Source organism: Triticum aestivum, chromosome 3B, assembly GCF_018294505.1.
Source record: "Triticum aestivum cultivar Chinese Spring chromosome 3B, IWGSC CS RefSeq v2.1, whole genome shotgun sequence".
NCBI classification, from domain to species: domain Eukaryota; kingdom Viridiplantae; phylum Streptophyta; class Magnoliopsida; order Poales; family Poaceae; genus Triticum; species Triticum aestivum.
This window is the reverse complement of record NC_057801.1, coordinates 14793800-14815398: the sequence shown is the minus strand read 5'-3', so window position 1 is coordinate 14815398 and position 21599 is coordinate 14793800. Positions and strand designations below refer to the sequence as shown.

General features: G+C 45.9%; 1 protein-coding gene across 1 annotated transcript; it reads left to right on the top strand.

Annotated features, from left to right (window-relative positions):
* Positions 1-688: 688 nt before the first annotated feature.
* Positions 689-3600, top strand: LOC123064350 (uncharacterized; the record flags this gene model as incomplete). Its single annotated transcript, XM_044487845.1, is given in 4 exon segments — positions 689-893; positions 1933-2060; positions 2931-2999; positions 3174-3600. Coding segments are annotated over 4 exon segments (453 nt in total). The 3' UTR covers positions 3228-3600.
* Positions 3601-21599: the final 17999 nt, after the last annotated feature.

Here is a 21599-nt window from a genome sequence, read left to right as displayed (position 1 = left end):
TGTTGAGGGTCGAGGATCGAGGGTCGTCGAGACTCGAGGGTCAAGGGTCGTCGAGGGGTCGAGGGGTCGAGTGTCGAGGGTCGTCGAGGGGTTGAGTGTCGAGCGTCATCGAGGGGTCGAGGGTCGTCGAGGGGTCGAGGGTCGTCGAGGAGTCAATTTTTTTTGTATTAGATGATGATGATATATATGATGATATATGAAAACTAGCTTGGTCAATTTTTTATACTAGATGATGATGATGATGATGATGATGATATATATATGGCTGAGCTATTCTGTTACCGGTAACAGAATACTAGGAGCGACGCGCGACACCATCTCTCCCTTTCCCTCTCGCCGACCCAGTCCACCAGCTCGAACCGGCCCGATCCAAAAGAAAAAAGAATTGCTAGCTCCATCCTTCCCGATCCCCATCTCCTCCTACAGTGCGCCACCACCACCTGCCCGCCGCCACCCCCGCACCGACGCCGTGCGCCGCCACCCCCCGCCCCGCCGCCGTGCACCGCCGCCCCCCGCCCCGTGCCCTCAGCCCCTTCCCTAACCTCCCACCTCCTGCTACCCACGCGCCGGCAGCTCCAAACCCCGGCGACCCGAAGCCCTGCACCCCCAATCCCGGAGAAGCGCCCGCGCCGGCGACTTGCTCTGCGCCCCGACCCCATTTCCGTCCACGGCAACATCAAGGCCCCCAACAATGCACGACCGCGTGGGGAGGACGGCAGAGTCGGGCTCGGAGGGAGGCGAGATGCAGCTGACCGACCAAGCCAACCACGTTGACGGCTGGCACGGACGGCGGGTGGCGGCAGCATCGCAACAACATGGTTGCAGTGCGGAAGCGGCACAACTACGTACAAGAAGATTATCATGGTCGGCTCCTCATCTCCAACATCACCAAGGTAACAATCTACAAAGGGGCCTGCTGCCATGGCTTGCCTTCCCCAGGGAGTGCTGTGAGGCCGCGCTCCACTTCTTTCGTTCGTGCAGCAGCAGCAGCAGTACAAGCATACGCACTTCTTCAGTACACATGCATGATGCCTGGGCTTATCTCTTGCCTTTTTTAATTGGCGCTAGGTTGCATCTTGCCGTGGAAAAGCCTTGATTGATTCTGTTTCTGATGCATCAATAATCTTAATGTGTTTGTTAACTACATCGCTCTTGTCTAGGACAATGTTTACTGTATTTTGTCAGGCAGTGCAGATTGTTCAGATAGGGAATACACTATTTCTATTTGTATCAGACAAGTACATTGTATTGTGTAGTGTGCACTAATTATTGGAGCATCAGGCAAAGCCTTTTGTGTTGATCACCTCTCTGAAATTCTACTCTTTTGCTCTGTCTTTGTGTTGGTCAGTTCTCTGAACATTCTTACACTCAGTGGCTATCAGTTCCAACTTCCAACACACAGGGAGGCAATGCATGGCGCAGACAACCATTTAGATCACGCCAACCTAATTGGCCTACACTATGTCCCACACGGTTACCATTCCAAGAAATCTTCACAGCTCTCACATGCTCCAAGTTTATGAAATTTAACTTTGCTATATGTTCACAAAACAGTTCAGTATCTGTCAGAGACATAATTAGGTTTATATATTAAATGGTAGTTTAGTACACATAAATTTGGTCGCGGTTTCGGCGTAAGAAATTCACATCAGTTCAAAATGAGAGACAGTAAAAGTTCGGAGATAAATAATTGAACATGAAATGAACTAGTGTGATTCAAATTCGGGTGACTATGTATTTTCTTATGCTTACAAGAATTGTAGCTTCCTTCTTGCTTGCTAATTGCTATAGCTTACAATACTTGGAGCATTTTTCGGTTGTGATCTGTACTTTAGGTGCTAACCAAAGAATATGCAAGGTTATTCAGATTGAGGATCTTAACTAATCATGTTAATGGTTGCTCTTGCTCCCTGTGCATTTTCACTCACCGAGAGCGACTGCTCCAGAAAAAAAACCATGGGAACGTGTTGCCCTCAGTCCTCTCTCGACAAATCCAGCAGTGCAGGTTCTCCTATGTGCCAAGTATTGCCAGCGGCGAAGCCTCCATCACTGCAGAAATGGTATGACTTCTTTGCAAAAAAATAAGGTCTAGTAGTTTGTCTCAAAATCTCTTGTGTAGTTAATTTTTCCCTCAAAACAAATGTTTCGTATTCTCTTATTTCATATTGAGCCTTTGTCAGGAATTTCTGTATCAAAAAAGTAAAAAAGATGTGCATGTTTATGAGAAGAAAATTTCTGTACCACATGCCATTGCTTCACTTCCCTTGTTATGCTCTCTTCTCCCTAGTTCAAACATACTTGCACAAAAGGTTCAAATATTTAGTGTCTGCAAAAAAGAAATCATCGCCACATGTTCAAACTTCTTGCTCCAAAAAAGCTCTAAGGAAAAAGTATTGTTACAACACCGTCTACTGTTACTTGTCATATCAATTCCAATATTTGGGAAGGGTCACATCTTCACGTAGATAGCGTGACGGTAGGCGATTCTTCACTGGCAGTGGAGAAGTACAAACACATCGTCATAGTGAGTACAGATGTTGTGTAGTACTCATCTTTTTAATACAAACGTTTTAAAAGTTTCTTTTTGAACATCTCCCAATTAATATACCTGAACATAATTATCTTTCTAACATGTACTTATATCACCTTCATTGGATTTTGTGTTTGTGCTTGTAACACAATCAGTTCAGGTCTCGATAGACCACAAGTTCAAGTTCACTAGTATTTATAAATGCTGGTAGCAGTACTAGTATTTAAAAATTTGTAACCTAAGAACTAAGCTTGCATCTTGTTACTTCTATGGGAGCACTGACCTAGTAAATTTTTTTGACCAACCACTGACCTGAGAATTAGACATGGTGCTCACTGTATTCTCTCAACCTTGGTTGTTCTTGGAATGCTTATAAGCTTGACATCTTTGATGAATCCAGCCCGAACTGAAGCCTGTCGGCGAGTCGGGCGTTGGGCCAACCGCTGTCGTCTGTCTACCTCCTTCACCGGTGAGCCCATGCTCTTCTGCACTTGATGCTTGAGCCGCCTGCACTTCTTTTCTCTGTTCGAAAATTCCCAAAGCATCAGTACTTTGTATTAGATACACCATGTTAGTTATACAAATTTCCATTATGCTTGTATGTCCAAAAATGTGTACAGTTACTGCTTTTGACTTCTTGTAGTGCAGAGAAGTTACCCTGTCGTGGGCTGACCTCAAGGCTCCTTCTCCATGTTGACACAATTGCAGGATTAATGTGCTACTGACCACGCAAGCTTCCTCAAGGAGCTCGTGTACAACGATACCGAAAGGAAAAACGGCTCCAGTTTTGAACTTCTTATTCAGTCATGCTATTACTGAGTGAAAATGGAGTGAAAGTGTATTGCAATTGATCTGTCTTAGACCTTGGCAATCCTCTATTTAGCCTGCTTGTTTTTTGGTCTGTAATTCAAGAACTTTGAGCTTCCTAATTCGGTTTTTTGTTAATTTGTTATGCCCAGTACAAACCGTTAAATCTGAAGAGGCTTCTAATAGCAATAAAATGTACAGTCAGTGTGTTGTATGTGCCATTCATGTATGAAAAATGTGCAGTCGGTGTGGTGCAGATGTTATAGCTTCTTTCAAAGTTCAAAACAGATGGTACAGGAAGTACATGTATTCATGTGGGTTCTTGAAAGTTCTGTACAGGAATAGGCCGATGATTTTTGTGCTATGGATAATATGATTTATGTACATGTATTATATGTGTGGAAACAATTTTTGTGAGATGATGAAAGGAAAATTGGTTTGAATTAAAAATATTGATCAGTACGAGTTAAAAACGATGGTCCGTTCGGAATAAAAACTTAAAATATGCCGTGGTTTGTGGGGAGGTTCGGCACCATCTCTAGCAGTTCGACAGGGACGCATCCCTCAGTACTACGATGTCGAGGCAGACAGCCGCCCTCTTTGTGATCTGTTGCTATTCCTCATCTTGCACTGGCGGACTAATGATGCGGGAGCTGCCCACTTCGCTACAACCCCACGTGGATCTCTTTCTTTCTTCTCTCTCAAATTCGTTGAAAAACTTGGTTGCTTGTTCTTGTTAAAAAACATGCCGAGACACGCGATAGCCACCCCAGTTCGGGCGTAGTAAGTACCTCAGTACGAGTTAAAAACGGTGGTCCGTTCGGAATAAAAGAAATGACAGAAATTCAAATTGTAAAGTTCAAGCAAAAAAAGAAACCCCATGAAAATTCTGCTTAGTAAGTACCTCAGTACAAGTCGTAAAATGAGAGAAGTTCAGAACAACGTTGTCAAAAAAATGTCGAGTTAAAAAAAAACAAAACAAACACATTTTCTTTTTGAATAAAATATAATTCAGTTCGATGATACAAACCATACAAGTACACGGGTGACGATACAGAAAACTTTTGAGAAAAATATTACCCAAAAAACAGAGCAAAGTCTAGTTAATGAAAACACGCTTAGTACAAACCCATGCAAGCATCAGTACAAGTACTCTTTTTCGGAACCATTCAAAATTACTCTACAAAAAATAGCTCCGTACAAATATACACATATATCAGTACGACTATTCTGTTTTTCAGACAAGAAAACAGCAAGATCCATCATGCCGTATTCTAAATTACTCTTAAACGGTTGCGAAGTAGAGAAAACGTTCAACATGACTAAGTTTTGCATTTTCGATAGCTATCCAACACTATATTATTTGCCATATTTCGACAAACTTTTTAAAAAAATCGTGTTCAAAATCAAATTTGACCGTATTCAAATTCGTTTTTAAACCGTAAGGAATTAGAAAAACATTTCTATACGAAAAAGTTGCGCATTTTCCATAGCTTTCCAACGCCTTATCATTTGTGTCAATCTGACAAACCGTTTGCAAAAAATTGCAAAAATACGTTTCGCCCAGAATTTCACCGTTTTTCAAATTACTTTTAAATCATATAGAATTAGAAAAAAACAATACATATATGGAAGATGCGGATTTTCACCAGCTTTCCAACGCCATCTTATTTGCTCAATTCCGACAAATGGTTTGAAAATTGAGTCCAAAATACGATTCACGTTTTCGGTTTTGAAAAAAACGGTTTTTTCAAAACTGCTCTTAAACCGCAATGATTTTGCGAAAATGTTCAATATACTTGAAATATGGTTGTCAAGAGCTTTCCAACGATATATTACACGCCCCGTTCCGATAAAAAAATTACAAAAAGTTTTTTAACTAAAGAAGACGATCGGTTAAACTCAACTGGAAGCATCAGTTCAACCGCTTCGAAAACATCAGTACAACCACCTGAAAACGTCAGTTCAAAAAGGGTAACAGAATAATATTTAGTTATGCGTAACAGAATAGCCCAGATGTGTGTGTGTGTGTGTATATATATATATATATATATATATATATATATATATATACTAGACTTCCCAACACATGTTCTTCTTGTGTCCGATTGCTAGAGTGGTCTGAAAAACTGCGGGTGCGGTATTGGGGACTGATCTGTGTCCTAACTCGTTGTGGCGGTTTTATGTGTGGAGTTTTGCTTTCCTTTGTGGAGGTGAAAAACAATCGTGCCACTTTTGAGTACAAATGGACCAGAATTCCTTTTGAGATAGTGTTTACACCTTGTTCTTTCATGTTGTATTGAACATGTATTTCGAAGCCAAAGTTGGTTGATGTTGTGAAGCATGGTGGTAAGATGCTAAAAGAGATTGCTACATAGATGATGCTAATGGTGTGGATGTCGTGTTGTTGGTCTGCTATAGACATTTGTGACCCAATATCCAGCGAACGTTCGTCGGGAGGGGTGGCATTTATGAACATTTTTGCTGGAAGTTTCTTCAGAGACGCATGGTAATTTTTCAGAGGTGCATGGCATTTTCTGGAAGCAAGAAATTTTTGCGACAAAAACATATAGAATTTGCCAGCCATCGAAAGGCGTTTGTTTGCCATCCTCTCCTAGGGAACGTTTACCAGTTAGTATTTTCGTTGTGCTTTTGGGTGTTGTTGCGTCTTGGTTTGGATGGAAAATCATCCTTGTCTGTACTATTTTCATGTGGTTGGTACTTCTTAATATGTCTAGTTTTTCCCATGCGGTGGGTTTTCTCATAGCGCCGAACTCGTCGTTGTCTCTTCCCCGCCCATGTTATCTCTCCCTTGAGTAGCCCGGTTTGAAGGAAGGGAAAATTCCACCACAACGTACTGAATATTTTCTACAGATCGAATCAGACCAAATCGCACAAATCTAACACCATTCGTACGTATACGTGATCATAAAGCTGCGACTTTATTATCGTTATTATTACTAGCAAAAGGGCTCATGCGTTGCAACGGGACAAAAAAACACACACGCTATTAACCCAATAACCACGACTTGAGACCTTAATACGTAGACGTGCTTTATTTTAAAATTGCATCACATTTGTGTTCCCGGCGGTGGTCTCAATGCTCACACAACGAAAACGCATTTGAATGTGGTCAATCCTAAGGCATCTCTCTCTCACACACATACAAACAAACACACACAGACACACACACGCGCGCGCGCGCGCTCGCACGCACACAATCACTAAGAATAAGATGAGAAAAATGTTGTTTTTCCCCATGAGGTTTTTCAGAGTTGTGTATGCGTGGTTATCAAAGTTTTTTCCTTTCAATCTAGTTTTAATGTGTGTTTATTTGCAATTTGGATCGCCGCCAATGCGAAAAAAAAACCCAGACCATGCACTATAGATTATGTTTGCATTCAAATTAATAGTTTAGAAATATTTGATAGCTAAAAGTAACAACATATTTGGATTCTACACATTTTTCTAATCAAATTTCATATATAATATGTTAAAATTGGAGTTACGATTTAAAAGATACGGATAATTTTGTTTTAGATAAACTGCGGATTGATTAATCGAAAGGTCAGGGGGTTTTCTATTAAAACACAAAAAACGATTCGTATGACTTAAATACGTACGGCGGGTTGATTACCTAAAATCTCAAGGGGGTTTCTGAGAAAACTAAAAAAACGGTTCGGTATGACTCAAAGATGGACTGCGGGTTGATTTCAACAAACTGCAGGGACTTTTTGCAAATAAGGGTGACGGACGACAGAAACCCACCGTGCTTTATTATTAGGTAAAGATATATATATATATATATATATATATATATATATATATATATATATACAGACGGTCTATTCTACTAATATTAGCAGAATAATTATTCTGCACACCACTTCCGCACTGCACGCTGAACGTAAGTGCACTGCATCTTCTTGACGACGAGCACTGCAATATAGACTATTGAACTTTTCGTCGAAAAAAACTGCATGTGTTACTTTTTCAGTACTATTTTCGCTCTAATTTTTTAACCGTTTATCGGAATGAGGCGTGTAATACATCGTTGAAAAGCTATGGATTAGGCGCAACTTCGACATGTTGAACACTTTTCGAGATTCCACACGGTTTAAGAGCAGTTTAAAAATGGTGCGGCCCATGAAGAGTGGCAGCGAGCATTTTTTGGCGATTTATTCTAAACCGCTTGTCGGAATGAAGCAAACGATATGCCCTTGGATAGATATCGTCGAGGCGCATCTTTTTCATATATAAATTTTTCTCTAATTCGTTACGGTTTAAGAGCAGTTTCAAATTTACTAAATCGCGGAACTCTGTTTTTCAAATTTTTTGAAATTTTCGGTACTGTTTTCGTTCCAGTTTTTGAACCGTTTGTCGAAACAGGGTGTGTGATACGCCGTTGGACAGCTACGGACAAGGCGCAACTTTCATATGTTGAAATGGTTTTAAGATTCCTTACGGTTTTTAGTTAATTTATAAAATCGTGAGGCTGACTTCGAGAGGCAGCGGCTGTTTTTTCGCGAAATTTTTGCAAACCGCTGGTCGAAATGATTCAAACGATACGCCGTTGGAAAGATATCGACGAGACGGAACTTTTTCATGTAGAACACACTCTCTAATTCTTTACGGTCTAAGAGCAGTTTTAAAATTAGTGAAAAGCGGACACTGTTTTTTCGCGACACCAAAATCGTCGTGGGACAGAAGAACGCACTGCTTCAAACTGAAAACCGCACTGCAACAGACAGACAAGTGCACTGCATCATTTCTTTTTATCGGATGTAAACTTTCTCGCACAAGTTTTTGTTTCTTTTCTTCAACTTTTTTTTGAACGTAAGTGGACCGCAACACTCCCGAAAGTGCAATGCAACACTACCCAAAGTGAACCTCATGACTTTTTGTTGTCTTTTTTTTGTACTTGTTAATTTTTTACGCGCGTTGACCAAGCGAGTGGACCTCAGGGATTGAGAGAGTGAACTACATCTAATATAGAAGTGAGCTTCTTTTGAGATGTTTTTGCTTTGTGTTTACCAAGTGGACGACAAAGGAGTTCTATAGCGAATGTTAGTGAACCGTATGAGTTTACCAAGCGAGCTGCAGTAGGTTTCTACAAGTTTCTTCATTTTGTTAAAAAACGCCCCTGTAGTTTTACAAATCACCCACATAAAAACAAATATATCGAAGCAAATGGCAAATCGAACGCAAAGGCGCCGACCGGTGAACCGCACTCCATGGCCCGGCGAAGCGCACGACACAGCCTGGCGAACTGCACGTCGTTGTAGCACAAACCACCAGCATACAACCATACATAGCAGAATTAGCACTCGAGCACCACCAAGAAAACAACAGCAAAAACTGAGAGCGGCACACACAAACTGCATTGTAGCACCGCCCAGCCGGGACTTCACCACATTGCAATGTAAATCTGAACATACAAAAAAATAATTTGAAGTGTACACCGGAAGCACTCAATCAAACTGCATTGCCGCGATACCGAAACCACGCCCAACCAGCTAGCGAACTGCATGGTGGAAACCGGCGTGCCCGTGAACAGAAAGCCCATGCTACTGGACCGCATGTCGCGAGCCAAGGAACTGCACGACCTGGCAGGAGGGATATGACCAACCTCACGAAGCGCACTCCATCACTGATCTGTTCTGCAAAAAAGAGAGTAAAATGAACCTCAAGAGCAAAAGTACAGCGAACTGCATTTGCACTTTTATTACTCTTCAGTAGAGACACAAGAAAACGCAAATCTCATCGATGGGAATAGCAAACTGCAGTGTAGTGATTTTCCTCCAAAAATCAAAACAGTGAACTGCAACAACCTCAAATGTTGGCATGGTTGGTTGTTCGTCGGTGAGGAGAAGAAGCAGGGGAACTCGGTGCGCCGAGGAGAATCTCCAGGCCGGCAGGGCGGGCTATGGCGGAGCTGGGGCTAGACCTCGTGGGGGTAGGTGAGGTGAGCCCTGACCGGGCCAGAGATGAGGCCAGGACGAGGAGTTGAGGAGAGGGGTAGGCGAGCGCCGCGGTGGAGCAGGTTCTCGTCGCCGGATCTCACCGAAAAGTGGAGATCTCTCAGTTGGGATGGGGCAGGCAGGCAAGATACACACAGGCTCCGCACTGCATGGGCGTACCAGGCGGATTGAACTGGGGCTGTGGATCCAACGACTGTACGCGCTGGAGTTCAGGATCGTACAGATCCGTAGAGGGTGGGAGGTAGTGGGTCGCGCGGCCGCACTTGATGGAGGCGCTGGATCCGGTGCGGGGAAGGACGGTCGTCGGCTACCTCGAGCACCTCGAACCTCCTCTGGACGCCGCCGCACAGGAGCCCCCGAGGAGAACTGAGGTCACCGGCAAGAGAGAAGGAGCATCGACGGCAGACGGATCTGGGGCCAGGAAGCGGCTACCCGAACGAGCCTCTGCCGTGCTTCAGGAGGGACAGCGACACGGGGTCCTCACCTGGCCCGTGCGGCAGATGTGGGCTAGTGGTGCATCGGGAGGTGGTAGTGGCAGCGCGATGGGAGGTGGTGGCCGGCGGCGCGGTGGGAGGTGGTGGCCGGGCGGCGTGCTGGGAGGTTGCGGACGGGCGGGGCGCTCGGTTGTGGCCGGCGGCGTTGGAAGTTTGCAGACGAGCGGCGCGCTGGGAAGTTGTGGGGGATCGAGGGGAGCCGTTGACCAGGGGAGTAGGGGTGGGTTGAGATGGTGGGGGGTAGGTGGTAGCGAGGTGGGTGGGTGGTTTCTTTTTTATTGTCTATGTGGTCCGGTTCGGGTATTCTTTGAAGTACAGAAGTGTTATCAGAATAAGGGTAGGTGTTATTAGAATAAGGTCTTAAGGGGTGTTATCATAATAGACCCACCCTATATATATATATATATACCCTATATATATATATATATATATATATATATACTAGCAAACATGCCCGTGCGTTGCTACGGGGCGGAGGGGCAGTGGTTCGAGAGAGAGGGGTGCCCGGAGGACTTCCACGTAGTGCATTTTTCTCGACTTTGAAGCACATTTTTCAAGAGTTTAGTTACTAATTTAAATATTTTGAAGTAAGAGCACATATGATGTTTTTCGTCTGTCTTCAACATGACATCGTAGATTAGACTGTCAATATATAGTGACAACGCATACTAAAAATATCATACACGCAACACTTATATTGAGTGCACTGATATCGCACAAATAAAATGTTGCATACTTTGCCTAGCGCCCAACCATATTGTGTGTGTGCTATCCACAAAGTCCTTCTCTATATATGTACTAACTTCGTTTCCTGTCGCAATATATGAAGGATTCTTCATCGGAATTGAATCTTTGCTTAGTGTGTTGCGCCTCAATTCATGGCTATCTTCTAGCTTTTTTCTCTGGTTGCATATTGGTGTATTTCTGCAAAAAAAAATTGAGGAATCAACCGGGGGGGGGGGGTGTATTTTTCATGCACACTTTTTTATCTTCTGTGTTGACGCCATGTTTGCATATTTCTTCTTTACTTTTGTGTCTTTTTTAACTGGGTCGAATCTTTTATTATTTGTTAAGTTGATAGGCTTGTGTTTTTTCAGTTTTTAGTTGAAGCAATTTAGAAAGCAGAAAAATGATAACACAAACAGATGCAAATCCAACGTCTAGAAGAAAAAAATAGAACCAAACCCGGCAATGCACGGCGAGAAACAAATGATCAGGATGGACGCGTGCATGCATCACACGCCGGCGACGCGTATCGTTTGGCCGCACGCACCGCTGTCCATTCCTCCAAGCTTATCTTCTCACCCTCCCAATCATCCCCTATCTTATCTCTCCCTAACGCACTCCCTCCTCTGTCCGGCGAGGACCATGCGCAGCACTCCCCCTCTCAACGGCCGCCACTTTAGGAGTACTAAAGAAAATATACCCTCCTCTCGCCCTCGTTTGCATCTACTACTCCAAGAACACACTAAATCAAGGGGAGCGCGCAGAGAAGCCATGGTGCATCCGGTGGCGGAGGCCGACGAGCGGAGCCCCTTCGGCCGGCTCACCACGGAGGCGTACTGCGCGCGCCACGGCGTCACGCACTCCTCCTCCACCTTGGTCAACCCGCGGGGGCTCCGCATCTTCACGCAGCGCTGGGCGCCCCCGTCCTCGGCGCCATCGCCGTCGTCCACGGCTTCACCGGCGAGTCCAGCTGGATGGTCCTGCTCACCGCCGTCCACTTCGCCAAGCAGGGCTTCGCCGTCGCCGCCGTCGACCACCAGGGGCACGGCTTCTCCGAGGGCTTCCAGGCCCACATCCCGGACATCGGCCCCGTGCTCGACGACTGCGAGGCCGGCTTCGCCCCCTTCCGCGCTGACTACCCTCCCCCGCTGCTCTGCTTCCTCTACGGGGAGTCCCTCGGCGGCGCCATCGCGCTGCTGCTGCACCTCACCAAATCAGACACAGGTGTCGCGCGCGCGCGAGCATCGCACCGCCCAGGGCCCGCAGCCCGCAGGCACTGAAGCAAGATGTGGACGCCCGCATCGTTCCGCTGCAGCCGCCGTCGCTGGGTCCAGGGCAGCACCTCCTCCGTGTCGCCCGTCAAACCACCGCCCCGGCCCCGGCGCCACCCGCAACAGCCCGACGCCGTGCTGCCGCGCCCGAACCCGGCGAGGCGGCCTCCATTCTCCCAAGCGAGCACGCCTTCCATCTTATCGTCTTCCGCCGCGACGCCTCGCCCCAAGCGAGAAGGCCAGCCGCCGGGACGCCTCGCCCCCTTCCTAGGCTCGGGCGGCGCGGACGCCCGCCGCGACACCTCTCCCCTTCCTTGGCTACCGCGGCGACGCCTCGCCCATTCCTGGGCTCGGGCGGCGCGGACGCCGCCGGCAAGATGCGGTGGTGGAGGACGGCGCGCAAGCGCCGGCGGCGAGCGGCGTGCCCGGCGGTGGAGTACGGCAATGTATAAGCCACGGCGGAGAACGGCAATGGACGCAGGGGGCTTTTTGCAAAATCCAACCGTTTTTCAGGACCACACATTAAATAGGACTGCGGGTTGATTTCCAGAAAAACAGAGGTCCTTTTTGCAAAAGTTCCTTGACGACGGACGACCAGAAGCGATCGCTGCTTTATTAGTAGGTAAAGATATATGATGATATATGAAAACTTTTTTAGATGTATATATATGATGATGATGATGTAATTTTGTTCGATGATATATGATGATGTAATTTTGTCGATATATATACCCCCTCACTGATAACTCCGACATGAGGAGGGTCGATATACCCCCTCCCCGATAACTTCGACATGAGGGGGGTCGATATACCCCCTCCCCGATAATATTTTTTTCTATGTATATGTCGTCGTTGTCGATATACCCCCTCGCCGATAACTTTGACATGAGGGGGGTCGATATACCCCTCCCCGATAACATTTTTTCTATGTATATGTCATCGTTGTCGATATACCCCCTCCCTGATAACAGAAGAAGGAGAAGAAGAGGAGAGGAAGAAGAGGAGAAAAAAATAAGAAGAGGAAGAAGAAGAAGAAAAAAAAGAGGAGAAGAAGGTGGAATAGAGGAAAATAAGAAAAAAAAAAATAGAAAACAATTTCTATTTTTTCTTGTTCTCCTCTATTCCTTCTTCTTCTCCTCTTTTTTCTTCTTCTTTTTTTCTTCTATTTTTTTTCTTATTCTCCTCTATTTTCTCTTCTTATTCCTCTTCTTATATTTTATCGGGAACGAGGGTTTCGGGAACTGGGGTGTCGGAAACTAGGGTAGAGGGTGTCGGGTCGCCGAGGGGTCGAGGGTCATCGAGGGGTCAAGGATCGCTGAGGGGTCTATGTTTGCCACTATTAATATATCCATCTCTCATGTTTGGATATTAATTGCCATGTTGTAATATTTGCAGAAACTATGGATCAACAAAGAAACTTCGGACAAGAAGAGATATTGGGGGACATAATCCGCGATGGACGTGATGTCATGTTGTTTCTCAACGATATCGAAGAAGGTCTGGAAGGAGAGGAAGCAGGCTATGACGATCAAACAATGGAGGAGGAAAGTCATGATCGTGATGGTGGCTCCGACGACCGTGATGACGGCTCCGGTGACCGAATGGAGTCGGGATCAACTGTTGCAATGTCCGGCGAGGTATATATATATATTAATTAATTAAGCCTGTGCTGACTAGCTAATTGATGCATTAATTGTTTTGGTATGTACATATATTAACTCTTCTTTCTTCTTTTATAGCCCTCCGGATCAAGCAATACTTCAGTAAAGAAACGAGGCCCAAATAAAAAGTTGCGCTCGATGAAAGGTTCACGATCACAAAAAACGCGCACGATGGCCAACCGATTAAACCCCTCCAGACCAAGGAAGCATTTTTTGCCCAGTGCGGGGTTGTTGTTAGGGACATGATCCCGATCAGCATCGAGCTATGGAATCAGCCTAAGAAGGAAGAGCTTCAAGTTTCTTTTGTCGAAGATAGACAGAAAGATGATCTTTGGAAAGTGCTGAAGGTAAAATTCACCCTACCGGAAGAGGAGGATCCGGAGAGGCCAGTTATAGAGCCATTGATCAAGTCTCATGCTCTCAAGAAGATGGCAGATCTATTTAGGAGGTGTAAGAATGAGTTGAAAGCAACGTATGTCGACCAAGACAAGACTCCAGAATTCACAGGCTGATTTGAGAAGATAAGAGATCACTTGCCCGCATTTGTGGCCAACAAGACATTGGAGAGGAGTAAGAAGATGTCAACGATTAATAAGATAAATGCTGCAAAGAAGGAGCATCACCATCGCACGGGGTCAGGTGGCTACCTCAAAGCCCGGCCGTTGTGGGACAAGGCTGAGCAGGACCTGCTTGCTAAAGGGGTCGAACCAGAGACATTGCACTGGCCAGACCATTCAAGTACTTAGTTCTTCGGGGTTGGGGGAACTTTGGACCCTGAAACAGGGAAGTGCTGCTGGACGGACGACCAACTTGCAACAACCATCACGAAGCTTCGGAAAGCAATCAACGAAGTGCAGGAAGGGACGTTCGTTCCCGACAGAGAGAACGACGAGCTCAGAAGGGCCCTCAGGAATCCTGAGCACCCTGGACGAACACGAGGCACGCCAAGCTCCGTTGCATGGAATGTTGGGTTTCCCGATGCAGTTGGTTACAAAATCCAAGAGAGGAGGAGGAAAGTGGAGCAGAGCGAACTGCGGGAGCTTAAGGCAAGGGTACGAAAGCTAGAGGAACGACAAGATGTTGAGAACCAGCAGCTGCGAGATCCTGCCCAAGAAGCTACCCCAGAAGCTACCCCGCCATCTCAGCGGAGAAGCAGTGTGGCTTCCACCGAGCTCGTTCAACAGCCTGACTTGACGGGTCCTAGCTACCCTGTGGATTTTATCACGGATTCACACTAGTGTCACCTTATGACGCAATGGCTTCAGCTCAAAGTCAAGGCGGTTGTCGACTCTATGTTCCCTCCTTCACCCGGAGCAACTTTTCACTGCCGTCCGATTCCACAAGGCTATGTTGTTGTTATGGTGGACGACATAACACAGGGATTTGAGGAGCTGCGGCTTGAGCACCCTACAGGTGATGAGGAGACTCAGCTGGGTCTTGCTCTGAAGACTTCAATTCTATGGCGGAAGAAGCACATCAAGCTTCTGAACTTCACGGCTCCTGCGAGTCAGCTGGGCACTCTGCCTCCCCGGCCGCCTCCTCTTCCTCCAGCGAGTGATCAGGCCACTCTACCTCCCGCTCCGACGCGTGAGGGCGGCAGTACTCTGCCTCCTTTTCCGCCTGCTCCGGCGCGTCCGAGCAGACCGCCTCCTCCGTCGCCGCCTCGTAAGCGACGGCGGAACACAGACACCGCCGCTCCGGCCACTCCAACGTGTCATAGAAGTCCGCCTCCGGCTGCTACGCGTCTTAAGAAACGAAAGAAGACAACCACAGCCGCCCCGGCTGTTCCGGCGTCTAGAAGTACAACCAGAGGCGGGAGGCAATACAAATTCGGTCCATCATCTCTCAAGCCTCTAGAGAAGTTACCATACGAGAGGTGCGATGAGGAAAACCAGAAGATCTCTGAAGGCCAAGTGAATGACTTCTTTCAATCGGTAAAAGCTAAGAGACATCCACCTCCGGAGGAGAAGATAGATTCGGTGAAAGCGAAGGGCATTTTGGATGCCCTGACGCGAGCACCACCGCCGCCGCCGCAATCCAACTATGACCGCGTTATTGAGAGGACATATAAGGAAGCGGAGCGGTCCGGAAGTACTTGCACTGATCAAAGGTTAGTAGGACAAAGGAGAGGGAAACAAATGCCCTAGCTCGGCGAACAATCGAAGCAATCGTGCCCCCCGCTCAATGTGTCTAGCGATATCGTCTCTAATCTTCCGGGGATGCTGCCCGATACCAATCCTGGAGATTACATGCTCGACGATGCACTTTGTGATACAATGGAGGTGGACATGTTAAAATTCCAGCACGGGAAGCCTCTCGCCAAACCTGGTACTCCTCTAACAATGATGATGCGAAGATTCCATGATTAGTACATGGACATCTGTAGGAAGTCTGGGGCGGATACTTTGACGCCCAGAGTTAAAGAGGAGCATGACCTCGCTGGAATTGATCTGTTGTCTGTTCCATATGAGGAGTTCTTTCAGTTTTTCAATCAAAAGGCCCTCGATAAAACAATCATCACTTGCTACTGTCTATAAGTACTATGTCTCTGTAATTAATTAAGTCTCTGTATATAGCTCAACTCTTTCATTGCATGTATATATAATTATCCTCACTATATTATGCAGATTGAAGATCGCCGAATTGCAGAAAAGACAAGTAGGTGATATTGTGTTCATTAACACAAATCTCATGGATGAATGGAATGTTAAACATGATCCCAAAGATACCGAGGCCAACTTGCTACGATCGTTACTTCGAAATCAAAACAAAGCTACAATACTCTTTCCTTACGAATACAAGTGAGTGTTACTGTCTTGTGCATATTCGGTTTCCCTTATTACTCGAGGTTATGTAATGTAATTGATGAGTTATGCATGTGTGCGCAGCTTCCACTTTATTCTGCTAGAGATTAAGCTTGAGCAGGGACTAGTAACCGTCATAGACTCCAAATGAAAAAAAATCCAAAGGAGTATGCGACCATGACTAAAATGCTTGAGAAGTAAGTTCAATCGATCATTATCGCACCATATCGGCAACTTTGTTCATTTCGTGATATCAAGTAATTGTTTTCTTTGTCTCGCAGGGTTTGGAAAAAGTTCACCGCACAAGCTCCGGGACTGCCGGCGCAGCTGTGATTGAACCACCCGAAAGTAAGTACTAGCTACTAGCTAGTTCCGCGCATCTCCCATTGATTCTAGCTAGTTTCATCAATACCATTTAGCATGCTTGCTTATCAATTTGATTGACCTCTATTTCTTGTAAAGTGGTTGTGGCAGGAACCCGGGAATGATTTCTGTGGATACTACATTTGCGAGTTCATCCGCCACACCACCTGTGAGCGGGGCTACTCTAAACAACAATATGAAGTGCGTAAGCAATAATATTCACAATTTTATTTTATTACCATCATTTGTGTTGAGTTTCATTCATATATATGTATTGACCCCCTTCCTTAAATTAGATGTTTCAAATGCGGGATGAACTCCTACCACCAGATCGCATACGAGCAATTCAAGATGAATTGGTGGGATTCTTTCTTGACCACGTCATCAACAAACACGGAGAATACCATGTGGAAGTTGAGTTCAGATTTTAGGGGATTTTGTAAGAGATATTATATATCTAGCCAGTAGCGTTGGATAGATATACGAAAACTTGTTGTTCAACCAATCTATCAGAGAAGGAGAGGTTGCTCACTTCTCTCCGTGTATATATTCATGACGATCTTCTGTACTTAGTGGTTTCCTTCATTTGCTTACTAGCTAGCTAGCGTGTCGAGTCCTCTCTATATGTATAGTACGTAGCATTGACCAAGCATAGAGATAAGAGAGTACACTTCTCTCTATCAGCTATCTAACACAATAATTAACCCTACAAAACCCCCAAACCCCCACCCCCCCCACTTTAGAAAAAAACAAAAAACCCAGCCCATGAGCTGCTGACGCGTGGAAGCCTTTTGGTCCCGGTTGGTGGCACCAACCGGGACAAAAGGCCCTCCTGCCTGGGCAAGCCGCAACGGCCACGTGGAGCCCCATCTGTCCCGGTTCCTGGGCGAACCGGGACTAAAGGTATTGGGCTTTAGTACCGACCCTTTAGTCCCGGTTCGGCAACCGGGACAAATGGGCCTCATGAACCGGGATAAATGGCCCATTTTCTACTAGTGCAAAGAAACTATCACAAAGAAGTATCATGACCGGGGGGTATGCAGGAGGATGCCGAAGTTACTAGAGAGCACAACTCCACTTTCCTGCATTGGTTCAAAGAGCATATTCTTGCTAAGCCCCCGGAAGAGGGCTCTAAGGATGGATTGCTCATATATGCCTTAGCACATGGCCCCTTGCCCAACCTCATCACCTATTAGGCATACGGTATCAACGGATACACATTCAACATGGATCCAAGAATTTCATAAAGTATTTTTTGTTACAAAGATCAATAGCAAACTAAAATAACAAAGTCTATTTAAAACATCCATTTAAAATAACCTAAAATTTACCAAATTGAATATAATGATAAAACACACTAATATTAAATAGCAGGAAAAAGAATCACTCAAAAATCTATATTTAAAGTAAAGTTATTCACAAACTAGTGATTCACACAAATTCCAAAGAATTCAAATTTAAACTATTCAAATTTGAAAACTAATGACACTAACAGAAAGTTTATAATTTTTGTGACCGAAAGCAAAAGGAATCACTCAAAAACTCTAAGTATTTAGCTATAAGTACAAACAAAAGAAAATAAATAAAGCAAAAAACAAAACAAAAATACTGGGGGAAATGCAGCCTACTGGGCCACCACGGCTTGCATACGACTAGAAACCCAATCGTCTAGTTGGGCCAGGATGCAGGCCCGCAATAGGCCCAATAGGCCCACGGGGACAGAGAGTACATATAGGCCCGTAAGCCTGCATTAGAAAGGAGCTCGAGAGGGCAGCGGCAGCCACACTTATAAACCACTCAGAGCCTCTCTAACCTAGCGAGGTGGGACTAAACTTTTGGCCGTGGGCAACAACACCCTTTTGTCCTGGTTGGTGGCACCAACCGGGACCAATACCCACATTTTGTCCCGGTTGGTGCCACCAACCAGGACCAATGCCAACCTTTCATCCCGGTTGGTGCCATCAACCAGGACCAAAGGGCTCTGCTTCCCGCCCTCTAGGCTGCTGAAAATGACCTTTAGTCTCAATTTGTGGCACCAACCGGGATTGAAGGTGGGCATTGGTCCCGGTTGGTGCCACCAACCGGGACTAAAGCCTTTGCTATATTAGCAAACACTTAGCAGTTTCTCCTCATTCTCTCTCCTGGCATTGAATCGTACTCGACGCCGCCAGGCTGCTGCCCTCGACGCCGATGCCCTTTCCCTCGCCGGGCCTCCTCGCCGTCGCTGCTCGTGATCCGGCCGCCGTTGTCGCCGTCGCCGAGCTGACCCGACACCGTCCCCGCTCCCACTATGAGCCGTCACTCCGTTCCCTCCTCTTCTCTTCCCCCTGCCATGCGCCACCGCCGTGCGCCACCCCTGCCATGTGCGGCCGCCGCCCCGCCGCCCCTTCCCTGTGCGGCTACCGCGTCGTGCACCCCTGCCCTGCATTCTAAGTGATAGAATTTGCAAAATATGCAAAAATTAGAATTTTTATGTGTATGTATGATCATATGCATATATGTATGTGTGTGCGTGTGTGTGTGTGTCTATATATATATATATATCTGTGTGTGTAAGTATATATGTATGTGTATATATGTGTGTATGTATATATGTATGTGAGTATGAATATAGCAATTTTTGGTCCATGTATATATGTATGAGGGAGTATTTTTGTTCATAGAATTTTTCAGATGTTCATAGAATTTTTTTTTAGATGTAGGTATGTATGAGGGATCATATATGTATTTTTTGTATGTATGTATGTATGAGGGATCATAGATGTATTTTTTCAGAATTTTTCAAATGTTTTGTATGTTTTTTTTGGATTTTCTACCATGCATACACCAATTTTAGAACCTTGGCTCTTTGAGACACTCGTCATGGTAGTGAACACTCATGTTTTAAGGAGGGCAACACTCGTTAGCATTTTAGAGCGGCTCTAGTGATGCCAACAAGGCCGCGGGAGCACCCTCCTATCATCGCGTTGGCATCGGCTCCCCGAGAGCTTTCCAACGGATCCAGAATTGTCTCAATCGGAGCTCTTGTGCTCAAGTTGTGGAGTCCTCTCTGAGGCAATCTTTCAACCGGAACCGGAGTTACGATTGCATGCATCCAACCCAAAATGTAGTATGTGGAAATAGTGTGTTGTCGATCTCCTACCCCCTCCTGCCCCTGCCCGACCAACTCTCGAGGCCACCCAAACCCTGGAAGAAAGAGTGTTGTTGATCTCCTAACCCCTCCCGCCCCTACCTGACAAACTCTTGAGACCACCTAAACCCTAGAAGAAAGAGCGTTGTCAATATCCTACCCCCTCTCACACCTACCCGAGAAACTCTCAAGGCCACCCAAACCCTACAAAGTATAACCCCGGCCCGATAACTTCGACATGAGGGGGGACGTCGGACATGCATGAGAGAGGCGGTCCGCAACTAATCCATTGCTCATATATGCATATGATTCCTTGTTGTGATTAGCTAGGTCTATGTTTGCCACTAATATATCAATCTTTCATGTTTGTATATTGCCATGTTGTAATATTTGCAGAAACTATGGAAAGAGACTTAGAACAAGAACAATTATTGGGGGATATAATCCTTACCGGTGCTGATCCCTTGTCATTTCTCAATGACACCAATGGTCAGGAAGGAGAGGATGACGGCTCCGGTAATCCAACAATGGAGGAGTAAGGAGACCATGAAGGCTCCGATGACCGAATGCTGGAGGAAGGAGATCATGATGACGGCTCCGATGACCGAATGGAGGAGGGAGCTGTTGCAAAGTCTGGCGAGGTATATATATTAATTAAGCCTATGCTGACTTGACGCATTAATTGTTTTGGTATGTACATATATTAACGCTTCTTTCTTCTTTTATAGCCCTCCGGATCAAGCCAAACGTCCATAAGGAGACAAGGCCCGAAGAAAAGGTTGCGCTAAGATGAAAGGTTCACGATCACATAAATCGCGAATGATGGACAAACAATTGCTCCCAAGCGGACCAAGGACACATTTGTACATCAGTGTAGAGCTATTGTTAGGGGCAACATCCCCGGTCAGCATCCAACAATGAAATAAGAGTACGGATGACCCTGAAGTTTCTTATGTCCAGGATAGACTGAAAGGTGATCTTTGGACCTCGTTGATGAAAAATTCTAGCCTCCCGCCAGAGGAGATCCGAATAACCCAGTTATAGAGCCAAAGGGTCAAGGCGTTTGCTCCTAGGAAGATGGCAGATCTATTCAAGAACTAGAAGAAAGAGTTGAACACAAAGTTTGTCAACAAAGGGAAGACTCCAGAATTCATCGGTTGATATGAGAAGATAAGATATCATTGGCCCACATTTGTGGCCTACAAGAAATCAGAGAAGGGTATGAAAAGTTCACTAACAAATAAGAAAAATTGTGCAAAGAAGAAGTATCACCATCACACGGGGTCAGGTGGCTACTACAAAGCCCGGCCATTGTGGGACCAAGCTAAGCAAGACATGCTTGCTAAAGGGGTCCAACCAGCTGCATTGCACTGGCCAAACCGTTCAAGGACTTGGTTCTTCGGGGTTGGGGGAACTTTGGACCCAGAAACAGGGCAGTGTGTTTGGACGGATGAGCAACTTGCAATACCCATCAAGAAGCTTCAGGAATATATCAAGGCAGCGCGGGAAGGGACATTCATTCCCGACAGATAGAAGGACCAGGTGACAGAGGCCCTCGGGAATCCTGAGCACCCTGGATGAACACGAGGCACACCAGGCTCCGCTCAGTGGGTGCATAGGTTCCATCACAGCGGTGGTTACAGAAGCCGAGAGCGAAAGGGGAAAGTGGAAAGGAGCGAAAAGCAGAAGCTCAATGCAAGGATAGCAAAGCTACAGGAACTTGAGAGCCAGCGAGCTACCGACCAACCATCTCAGTGGAACCAAGATCCTTGCTTCGACGCTGCCCCAGAAGCTACCCCACCATCTCAATGGAGAAGCAGCGTGGCTTCCAC